At 38.6% G+C, this 12,156-nt stretch overlaps 3 protein-coding genes across 3 annotated transcripts; 2 read left to right on the top strand and 1 right to left on the bottom strand.

Annotated features, from left to right (window-relative positions):
* Nucleotides 1–1,655: 1,655 nt before the first annotated feature.
* LOC148731920 (beta-3 adrenergic receptor-like) lies at nt 1,656–3,659 on the top strand. Its single transcript, XM_088762162.1, has one exon. The coding sequence runs from the start codon at nt 1,919–1,921 to the stop codon at nt 2,861–2,863; it is 945 nt and encodes a 314-aa protein (XP_088618288.1). The 5' UTR covers nt 1,656–1,918; the 3' UTR covers nt 2,864–3,659.
* A 1,257-nt stretch (nt 3,660–4,916) lies between these two features.
* On the top strand, nt 4,917–6,748 carry LOC148731921 (beta-3 adrenergic receptor-like). Its single transcript, XM_088762163.1, has one exon. It carries the CDS (start codon nt 5,113–5,115, stop codon nt 6,055–6,057), a length of 945 nt encoding a protein of 314 aa, XP_088618289.1. The 5' UTR covers nt 4,917–5,112; the 3' UTR covers nt 6,058–6,748.
* A 261-nt stretch (nt 6,749–7,009) lies between these two features.
* Nucleotides 7,010–9,166, bottom strand: LOC111335986 (uncharacterized). Its single transcript, XM_022941998.2, has 3 exons — nt 8,919–9,166; nt 8,031–8,335; nt 7,010–7,502 (listed from the first exon to the last, which is right to left on the bottom strand). The coding sequence occupies exons 1-3, from the start codon at nt 9,127–9,129 to the stop codon at nt 7,221–7,223; spliced, it is 798 nt and encodes a 265-aa protein (XP_022797733.2). The 5' UTR covers nt 9,130–9,166; the 3' UTR covers nt 7,010–7,220.
* Between the last annotated feature and the right edge of the window lie 2,990 nt (nt 9,167–12,156).

The raw sequence follows: 12,156 nt of genomic DNA on the forward strand, positions 1-12,156 counted from the left end.
AAATTTGACCTAACTTTAGGCCCAGGCCCCTCTCTGTCTAATCGCTTGAGAACAAAGCTCCACTATAGCAGAGTCCACGGTCAAATTCATTTGGCAGCACAATTTACCAATGGAGTTTTATAGCACTTTTAAAATGCCAACTAGAAGGATGAATTTTTGGTGCTCCATAGGCCACAAATGGGACCCGCCCTGAAACTCCAGAACAAACAGTCAGAGAAGTGAGCCAAAGTGGCTTTTGAAATATCCATCACACTCAACTTTTGTGTCAAGTTTCAGCCAAATCGGTTGACCACCACTTTTGACCCCCGGAACACTTTCTCAGACAGGGACACTTAAAGTTCCATTTACTCGAAATTTCGAGAATAGCACTGAAAACTTCCAGAACGAGTCAATTGTCACGGAAAGATGTTTTAAATTAATGTTTGACAGAATGTAAGAAATCTGAATACTCCGTAACGATTCAATTCATTCATAGCTGGAAACAGTTCCCCTTCGCTCTAACCGGCTATCTCCAGGGCGCTAAAAAAACATCCTCCCCCCTTTGCAGTCGAACAATTTTTGCATGGCGAGCAAAGGATGGAAGATTGAAATAATGAGTGTGACATGGCAATCGTAATTATCATGAGAATCCCACACTTCAGCTTTATTTGTAATACCTAGACAAATATGAAATATCATTAACATAGTACGTTAATTTTCTTTCAGTTTCTAGAGCGATAAACTCATTTCTCGTGCCCTTTTGATATAAATATATGTTGACCTCGTGCAAAGGCAAGAAAAGTATAGAAACTACTATAATGACAGTGAATCCAAAAGGTAAGGTGAAGGCGAGATACCCCGCTTAAATGATAGATAAAGACAAAAAAGAGTCCTAAGTGGCTCATTTACATTATCCAGGTCATGGTATTTAATCAAACTGGCATCGCACATGACACCTACTTCAACGATGGATAAAGACAAAAGCGAGTCCTTAGTGGCTCATTTACATTATCCAAGTCATGGTGTTTAATCAAACTTGCATCGCACATGACACCTACATCAATTTCTCACTAAAATGTCAAAGGAGGGCCTTCAAAGGCTGCGGAGATGTCAAGGAAGAAGAGGCATTGGCGTAAAAAGTGACGTTTTCACGGGCAATACAGGACACAGGAACTGTTCATTTCCCTGGCAGCTGGCACATTTGTAATTTGCAACAAGTATGGAATACAAATGCCTTCTTTTGATAAGTTCATTCGCATTAAAATGGGTTTGGCGACAATACAATCTGGCGAAATCAGATTCTACTGCTTTGTAATTAAGACAACTGTTTTCAAATATTGTTGCCAAATCCCCTGAATAAAGTCGTTGCTATAACTTTCGAAACTAGAATGGAGTTTTACTTCTTTATACAGAGAATAGTTTAAGTTAGAAAATTTGATGGGAAAAAAATTCATAAAATAATTCACGAATTGAACGTGACTAGTTTTTTTTTATAAATGAGGTATAGTCTTTTTACAAATCTACCTAAAATAAATCTTCATCATAGAACAAATAAACTATGATAAGTAATAATTTTCAAATTCCTAATAATGGTATAAAAACATGGGAGAAGACTAATCTGTAAAACGGCATTACATCGCAAATCCTTCACAGAGACTTTTACGAGAAAGAACATCACTCTTCCAATATTCGTTTCTGGATAAAAAACGTGAGCTGCATAATAATGTACAGTATAGATTAATACAGGTAAGTATAAGTTTTCTCACGTATGTTTAAGCAGGTGGTCAAATACGATTTTTGTGATGAGTACTCTTAATTGTTAGGCACCTCTGTGCACGACTTCAGAAACGAGAAAGCTCTAAAAAAAAAAAAACACAGAAGAAACCTCTCCTTGGGCACCTCATTGACGAGAACAATTCAGAATTCAAGTTTTCGCACAATGGCAGAGAATTTCACAAATATTCTACAACCACCATATCTCGACCCTGAAATCCCAATTGCCTTTTACTTGGCTTCCATCGCTATAAATGCTGTTTCTTCGATGGTAACAATAATCGGCAACGTACTTATCATGGTCGCGTTACGCAAGATCCCTTTGACACAACTCCATGCCGTATTCAAGATATTCCTGTTTAACCTGGCTTTGGCCGACTTGGGAGTCGGAATCATTGTGCAACCCTTGTACATTTCAACTGTTCTTACAGCACTCAGTGGCTGTGTCAACGCTGCGCGCATTCTCCGAGCGATGTATTACCTAAGCAACTTCTATCTGCCCAATATGTCTTTGGTTCTTCTCACGGCCATAGCGATCGATCGATTCCTTGCCATGCATTTCCGCACGCGATACCGCAATCTGGTGAGGGGCAAAAAAGTTACAGCAACCCTTTCACTCATTTGGCTTCTGTTCCTCGCTAGCACTTCGCTCATCGTTTACGACAGTACGATATACAACACCAACGCTAACTGTGCTTTGGCATTGTGTTTATCGACAATAACATTTTGTTATCTTAAGATTTATCTAACACTCAAACGACATGAAAAAACCATACGAGAAGTCCCGCCACCTCAACCTATACAAGCAAACTGTCCAGCAGAAACAGTTGGGACAACAAATCGTTTTCATTTTTTGCGTTACAAGCGCTCTGTGTATAACATGATGTATGTTTATGTCGCCTTTGTTCTCTGCTACCTGCCATTTTTTTGCATTTTAATCGTGATTCATGTACGGGGAATGGATAGGGCAGCTAGGCGGTCTCGCTTTTTTGGAGTTACTTTGATATTACTCAACTCCTCTGTCAATCCAATTGTATACTGTTTGAAAATACGCGAGATCAGGCGTGCGGTATCAAGAACACTCAAGGAAATATTCGGTAGACAACATTAACGACGCCCTTTTTCGATTTCACATATTTCTGACTGGTAAATAAACACTTCGGGCTGATGAAGACATAATGAACAGAAGGCCTTAATGGAGAGCGATGGCTTTTACGGCTTACGGTTAAAAAAATTGCTATTTTACGGTTAATAGTTAATTTTCTGTTGCGGTTAAAATAAAATTTTTAACGGTTAACCTTTTTTAATGACTCAGTAGAGATTAAAATGTCAATTTCTCCGCCATACGACTAAAATTATTTTTTATCGTTTTACGGCTATCAGTTTACTCTATTGAGACCCTCTGACTACGAGATAAAAAGCCAGCCACTTTGACATATATTTTTCGCTATTTTGCTTGCCACCACAGTATCGCAACCACATTATCACCTCCCGGTCTTTATAATAGTCTCAAAGGAGGGTTGGACATAACAGTGTAAGTGGCTATAGCTCTGCGGTGAAACAATATCATACAAGCGAAATTGGTCATCGATTATGTAATTTGAGTAATTATGTAATTACTTAAATGGGACAGTGACTAACATGAAAGCTACAGCTACTGTGGTCACTGTGCACACATATACAAACCTGCATGATATCTACTTCTCATTATTTTTTTCACCTAGTTCTATAAGTCATCTTATACTGTATTAATTTGAATAGTGCGAAATAAAACTTGGAACTTGGAACAAGGTGTTGCTAAAGCTGACCTTTTGAAAATTAGCCCTAGCTTATTCCCTCTAACAAAGGGCTAATGCTCTAAACCTTGGCTTTAGAAATACCTTATAGTTTCCAGTTTACCTTATCAACTCAGTTGATAAAACCAAATTATCTTGTAATACCCCCACAGATGCTATAATGATATAATTATATCAGTTTAATTGGATAAGTGCATATCAAGAAATGAAACTTTGATGAATAACTTTTATTTTCCTCTGGATCAGTTTAAATGATGTGAATGGTAATATGTGAATTATCCCTTATAACAGATGACCAACTGTAATAATACATTCTATTTCAAGAGGGTAGCACAAAATAGTTACAGAAACTAGTCAACTCATGGCCCTCTATCTAAAATTAAAATTACAACAACCTATTTCAAATATACCCCCAAACAGCATCATCTTTTAACCTTTTTTAGGGTTTAAAAACCCTACAAGTGACAAGAATCTAATTTCTCCTTATAGTCAAACTGCTCGTGAGAATAAAGGATCACAACAATAAAGGAAATGCTCATCAATCTAAGGAGCATTTATTGTTAGACAAAATCTCTATGTCGGTACCAGAGGACTGAACTGAACTGAACACTTTATTTAAACACGATGGAGTATTTTAAAGCAGAGCTGGTGGAGTCGTGTATTTAGGAAGAATTAAGTTTAAATAAATATATGCTATGTGCCAAGGAAATGTATAGAAAAGGAAATGTACAGAAAAGAGTATTTAGAAGAGGCATTGGCGTAAAAAGTGACGTTTTCACGGGCAATACAGGACACAGGAACTGTTCATTTCCCTGGCAGCTGGCACATTTGTAATTTGCAACAAGTATGGAATACAAATGCCTTCTTTTGATAAGTTCATTCGCATTAAAATGGGTTTCGCGACAATACCATCTGGCGAAATCAGATTCTACTGCTTTGTAATTAAGACAACTGTTTTCAAATATTGTTGCCAAATCCCCTAAATAAAGTCGTTGCTATAACTTTCGAAACTAGAATGGAGTTTTACTTCTTTATACAGAGAATAGTTTAAGTTAGAAAATTTGATGGGAAAAAAATTCATAAAATAATTCACGAATTGAACGTGACTAGTTTTTTTTTATAAATGAGGTATAGTCTCTTTACAAATCTACCTAAAATAAATCTTCATCATAGAACAAATAAACTATGATAAGTAATAATTTTCAAATTCCTAATAATGGTATAAAAACATGGGAGAAGACTAATCTGTAAAACGGCATTACATCGCAAATCCTTCACAGAGACTTTTACGAGAAAGAACATCACTCTTCCAATATTCGTTTCTGGATAAAAAACGTGAGCTGCATAATAATGTACAGTATAGATTAATACAGGTAAGTATAAGTTTTCTCACGTATGTTTAAGCAGGTGGTCAAATACGATTTTTGTGATGAGTACTCTTCATTGTTAGGCACCTCTGTGCACGACTTCAGAAACGAGAAAGCTCTAAAAAAAAAAACACAGAAGAAACCTCTCCTTGGGCACCTCATTGACGAGAACAATTCAGAATTCAAGTTTTCGCACAATGGCAGAGAATTTCACAAATATTCTACAACCACCATATCTCGACCCTGAAATCCCAATTGCCTTTTACTTGGCTTCCATCGCTATAAATGCTATTTCTTCGATGGTAACAATAATCGGCAACGTACTTATCATGGTCGCGTTACGCAAGATCCCTTTGACACAACTCCATGCCGTATTCAAGATATTCCTGTTTAACCTGGCTTTGGCCGACTTGGGAGTCGGAATCATTGTGCAACCCTTGTACATTTCAACTGTTCTTACAGCACTCAGTGGCTGTGTCAACGCTGCGCGCATTCTCCGAGCGATGTATTACCTAAGCAACTTCTATCTGCCCAATATGTCTTTGGTTCTTCTCACGGCCATAGCGATCGATCGATTCCTTGCCATGCATTTCCGCACGCGATACCGCAATCTGGTGAGGGGCAAAAAAGTTACAGTAACCCTTTCACTTATTTGGCTTCTGTTCCTCGCTAGCACTTCGCTCATCGTCTACGACAGTACGATATACAACACCAACGCTAACTGTGCTTTGGCATTGTGTTTATCGACAATAACATTTTGTTATCTTAAGATTTATCTAACACTCAAACGACATGAAAAAACCATACGAGAAGTCCCGCCACCTCAACCTATACAAGCAAACTGTCCAGCAGAAACAGTTGGGACAACAAATCGTTTTCATTTTTTGCGTTACAAGCGCTCTGTGTATAACATGATGTATGTTTATGTCGCCTTTGTTCTCTGCTACCTGCCATTTTTTTGCATTTTAATCGTGATTCATATACGGGGAATGGATAGGGCAGCTAGGCGGTCTCGCTTTTTTGGAGTTACTTTGATATTACTCAACTCCTCTGTCAATCCAATTGTATACTGTTTGAAAATACGCGAGATCAGGCGTGCGGTATCAAGAACACTCAAGGAAATATTCGGTAGACAACATTAACGACGCCCTTTTTCGATTTCATATATTTCTGACTGGTAAATAAACACTTCGGGCTGATGAAGACATAATGAACAGAAGGCCTTAATGGAGAGCGATGGCTGTTACGGCTTACGGTTAAAAAATTGCTATTTTACGATGAATAGTTAATTTTCTGTTGCGGTTAAAATAAAATTTTTAACGGTTAACCTTTTTTAATGACTCAGTAGAGATTAAAATGTCAATTTCTCCGCCATACGACTAAAATTATTTTTTATCGTTTTACGGCTATCAGTTTACTCTATTGAGACCCTCTGACTACGAGATAAAAAGCCAGCCACTTTGACATATATTTTTCGCTATTTTGCTTGTCACCACAGTATCGCAACCACATTATCACCTCCCGGTCTTTATAATAGTCTCAAACGAGGGTTGGACATAACAGTGTAAGTGGCTATAGCTCTGCGGTGAAACAATATCATACAAGCGGAATTGGTCATCGATTATGTAATTTGAGGGCTTAAGTGATATTCTCTAGAAATGATTACAGTGCAAAAAAACGGTAGTATCTAAGTGACAACTTTTATCATATATTAAGAAAACGTCTTTTAATGGCTCCTATATTAACGAACTTTGCAGGTGATGGAACTGAAAAATTCGAGGTATCTTTTTCAAGATAGAATAGCCTTGATGCAGTTCTAAAACTTTATGAATCATTTTACTGTAATTTACTAACAAAAATTTGGAAATTAAAGATCATTTTTCTCCTGATTTCCATCTGGTAATTGCCTCTTGTGCAAATTTATCGAACTTTTTTATTAGGTGCTTTTGTTGTAGCATTTGAAGTTTCTTATGTGAATAGTGGCAATAACACCACCTGCAACTTCTTTCATTACAGTTCAAATTACAAGATTACATAGCACAACTAATAACACACCTATTTTCCCAAACCTCTTTGCGACATGCCACTGATAAATTCTACAAAGTTTTACTGTTTATTTCATTATATCACTAAAATGGTCCATCATCTCTCGAATTACATCCTCAACATCAACATCTGTCACATAATTGCGTTTTTTTAAAACTAAACAGAAATACAAAGCTAGAACAAAAAAATTAATACGGTTGGTATCTATGGAAATCACGGCTGTTTAATGGTCTCGCGGGCGCAAGGTGTCTTCTTTCTTCTAACTGGAACGGATGGAGCATGGGTACGAACGAAGGCGATCTGACCTGATGGACGAGTGTGGATAGTGTGCTACCATCGGTCGACTTGGTGGATTCCATTTTGTTGAGTGTTTGTTTTCTTTGATGTATGAGAGACGTTCAGCTTGTCTCCAAGGATTTGAAGGAGGCTGCATCAAGGTCTGTACTGGTTTTCTAAACTGGTCAAGCGGGTTTGTTTCACAGTCGGACGGAAACTTTCTTCCTTCTCTTCGCGATTTTGCACGTCGATTTTGAAACCAGTACTGAAATTAAAAGGAATAAAGGAAGATTATTGACGTATTCTTAACTTATTATTACTTTTTCATAGCCAGAAAACATGTCCGATCTCATCCTACTGCGTGTGGCTGCACCCTCCCCCCCGAGGAGAAACGGAAGGGAGGGAACGTCTACGCAAACTTGACACAAATCGTGTTCTGTGACGTCAATCTAATCCATGCAGAGGTATGTATCTCCTCGGGGGGAGGGTACGGCTACACGTAGGCTAGTGCAAACAAATCCAGAGAGTAGCAGGGTGGAGGGCAGGCCCGGGACAACCAGATTAAAAGCTGAGCGCTTTGACCAATGGGTTATAATGTCTCCACTGATTTCAATTAAAATTCTAAATAATTCTCTCACATAGAAATTAATCCAATAACGCTTGACCATTCCATCCCAGTCTAAGGTAGGTACAGCTTGCGCACAGATGAATTCGAGTTTGTGGAAGGAAAGTTTGTCGAGGAGTCCAAAAATGTTTAGTTTGACCATTGACCAGTGGAAAAAATCTTACTCACCCTCAGACTCCTGGCCGTGATCCCCAGTCTCTGAACTAGTTCTTCCTCATCTTCGGGCATCAAATGTGGCTGCCGCTTGAACACTCTCTCCAGTTCCCGTACTTCAAACAGCGAAAAGGTCGTGCGCTGTCGTTTTTTCTTCGCTACTTGCTCGTAAGGTGTCGGTAGTTGATCGGGTTCGCTCTCACAATCTCTGGTGGAACTGGAATGGTTGGAATTAGGCGATGATCGTGGGCTGATGTCGCTGCAGTAGTGTTCAGGACTTGGCGCCCGAACGGAATTGCGACGCTGGTGCTCCCTAAATACTGATAAAACGAAAAAAAAAATCGATAACATAATAAACTTGGATGCACAACTTGAACTTGACAAGTTAACCTAATTACAGAAATCATTTGAATATATCAAAAAAGTGAAATGGTCAATTGGCCACCGTTACGATTATAAAAGCTGACGTTTCGAGCGCTAGCCCTTCGTCGGAGCGAATACAGGAATTGTGGGTTGTGTGTGCTTTAAAAGGCAGAAAAAGGAGCTACGTGATTGGTGGGAACATGGCAACGAGAAAAACACGAAAAATTAGTGGAATGAAAAGCGTTCGTTGATAGCTGTGTGATTTAGAATGCCGGTTTGAAAGATGAGCTTTTGTTCAAGATTAATTACAGAAACCTTACGAAATGACCCTTGTCTTGCAAGTTAACTCCAAAGAAATGTTAATCGAGTTATCCCGAACGCTATTGAGACTGCGAACCCATGCTTTGACCAAGACTTTTTAGCAAAAAACTGAATGAATAAAGGAGAGTTGAAAACTAAATCCAAACTGGTAAGTTTACTTATAGATTATTATTATTATTTTTTTTTAATTGAGTACAGTAAAGTAAAATTGCAACTTACCGGTAGCTTGTGAGTGTTGATGAATTTCACTGTTCTCCAGACCCAGAATTCTGCTGATGGAAAAATTGGTCAGTGGCCGTGAGGTCACTGGAACTAAGGACAGGGCACGGATTGAAGGACTGTACAACATTGCTCGTAACCGCGCAGAGTCTAAAATGGAAACTGCTGGTTTAAATTGCTGTCTCTCCACGACAATTGAGTTTACAGACATGTTCCACTAACTGCTTCACAGTTGGACTGAGGAGCCCTTGTAACACCAAGCCCTATTTATACTCTGACACCTGTCAGTCAACAAAAGACAAAGCGGTGCGACAAACAAACGAGTTGTTTACTTGTAAGCTGTAAATACCGATAACTGGATACTTCCGAAATGATCAAAGATTCGCGCCGCTGCCATCAAAGCGGCCAAAAGAGTGACTGGATCTCCGCTTTTCGCCGTTGCGCTAATCGACAAAAAAATTATTTCGGCTTAACACCTGTTTGCGGCCTATGATGGAGCAATTAAACATTACCGAAGTCTTTACTTTTTCGTGCTGAGAAAACTCTGACAAAATTGTCGAGCAAACTCTAACGGTCAAAGTCACTGGAACAATCGGAAGAAAATGGAACCGTTCTTATCGATGCGACTTCGTTTCCGTCAGGCTTTCGTCTCGGGTTTCGACTCCGATTGCGATATAACTCGACGAAACCGCTATACATCATTTACGATAAAAACCCTTCTTTCGGTCCTCTAAGACGAGGAAACGACAGCTTATTTACCACAGAAACCACATGACCATCACACTCACATTTGTACCATATCAGAGAAGTTTTCAATTGAAACTTCACCGGTCCACTACAGTCATGAATACTCATGAATCATTGTATAAGATGGGTTAAACACACCAGGCTACTTGGAGTCTACATTGATAATAGACTTAACTGGGGCTACCACGTAAAAGCATTAAAGATCAGCTTTGCAAATAAGCTTAACATGCTGAAGCGCAGCTTGTTTTTACCAAGACCCGTGCTACTGGACTTATACTTCAAAGTAATCTACCCATCAATTATATATGGTATCACTGTCTGGGGCGGCCTTACTAAGAAGGAGGGCCTAATTGCATTAGAGTCTTTACACTGTAGAGCGGCAAAATTAATTTTTAACTGGCCATGGGATATGCCTAAGTCTGAAGTACTAAGCAAGGCTCGATGGTCTTCCATTGAAACCACATATAAAGTTAATTTGGCTAAACTGATTCAAAATAGATAAGAAGACTTTAACAATTATCCTGTTTAAATAAAGTCTTTGTACTGTATTGTATTGATTATCGAAAGTAATCCAAGATCGTGTTGGTTTTGCTTCACTTCGCTCTGTGATTGGTCCAAAAAAATTAGCGTCACTCTCTCAACCAATCAGATGCAAAACTAACACCAAACGCGATTTGGTCGCCCGCGTTTTCCCGCGTTTTAGGCGCTTTGGCTTGTTTTACTTTGAGTTCTAATTGTATCTTAAGGGTAATTTCCTTTCTTCTAATTGCCTGTTGTGATCACTTTGGTTTTGATTCTACGACAATAAATCGAAAAAGCGCTCTATTAGCCAAGAATTTGTACTTACCGTATGACAAAACAGTGGTCGAAGTCCGAAGATACCACGAATCCCCTGCGCTCGACAAGGCGAGCACTCTTCGGCTTCTTTCCCCTGTCAGACTCTGCACATTTGCTAAGAAGATACAATGAAGGTCCCTCCCTCGGATCATCCAAGGATGTTGTGCTAAGACAGCGAGGTTTCATTAGACTTTCCATAGGATTCGACAGAAACTTCACAAAAGAGTATTGCGTCGATAATGCCCGCGTTACCTATCCATCAAGCACACGTCACGAATTCCAATTGTCAATTGTCTTATAGATGGACCTGAGCCCGTCCTGCGCCTGTATCTTGCCTCTCTTAGCAGAAATCATCAGCTGTATCCAAGACTAGTTGCTCAATGAGGTCAAATTGATCACCAAATGAGGCGCAATGAAACGAGTTCCTTCCATTGTTGTCTTTTGAATACGGATCTGTTCCTTTTCCGATAAGAAACCTTACCGCCTGTGGCTTGCCACTCTGAGCAGCAATTATTAACGGCATCAGAGGGGACTTGACACTTTGAGTCGATATAAATACAAAGAGAGAGTAGGGATTTCGTGTTATCAAGCTTTCCTTTTCGCCTTGCTTTCCACCAGTATCACCTAGTAAAGAATTGTTGAGAAAATAACTAAGGGGAAGCCGCCATTTCACCACTAACAGTGACTAACATCCAGTTTGTCCTTATAATATCACCCCTGAATCACACATTAAGGTCGAGAGAAGAAGCCCTTGATTGTTAAACAAATTCTCCTTGTCAGCACCTCTGGAAATGCATGGAGAAAAGTATAGAGAATTTCCATTCTGATGTTAGCTCTAAAGGGTAAGGAGTGTACTACAAATCAACATGTCATCTCAGGTGAAATTTCAGTATACTTCTTTCTGTTCAAAGTAAAGTGTTGCAAAAAAAAGTATCCCAAAGAAATCATAGTCATTAAAGCTCTACAAGTTTGTTGCCACAACACACAAATCTTGTCAATACTTAAAGTAAACATCCATGCATGTTGAAAAGTTTATTTGATTACATGTAATCCCACCTAGATAATTTTGTTTTATCAACTGAGTTGATAAATGTAAATTGGCCATTTTTATTTTGTAGTATATTATCGCGCTGTATCAATAAGTCTAGTGATCATTCTATATATTTATATTAAGAACTATTCCCCTAATACCCTAATTTACTATTACCTCACACTTGTATCTTGGACCTCTCTTTTTACTTAAATGGGACAGTGACCAACATGAAAGCTACAGCTACTGTGGTCACTGTGCACACATATACAAACCTGCATGATATCTACTTCTCATTATCTTTTTCACCTAGTTCTATAAGTCATCTTATGCTGTATTAATTTGAATAGTGCGAAATAAAACTTGGAACTTGGAACAAGGTGTTGCTAAAGCTGACCTTTTGAAAATTAGCCCTAGCTTATTCCCTCTAACAAAGGGCTAATGCTCTAAACCTCGGCTTTAAAAATACCTTATAGTTTCCAGTTTACATTATCAACTCAGTTGATAAAACCAAATTATCTTGTAATACCCCTACAGATGCTATAATGATATAGTTATATCAGTTTAATTGGATAAGTGCATATCAAGAAATGAAACTTTGATGAATAACTTTTATTTTCCTCT

Source organism: Stylophora pistillata, chromosome 5, assembly GCF_964205215.1.
Source record: "Stylophora pistillata chromosome 5, jaStyPist1.2, whole genome shotgun sequence".
Lineage (NCBI taxonomy): Eukaryota > Metazoa > Cnidaria > Anthozoa > Scleractinia > Pocilloporidae > Stylophora > Stylophora pistillata.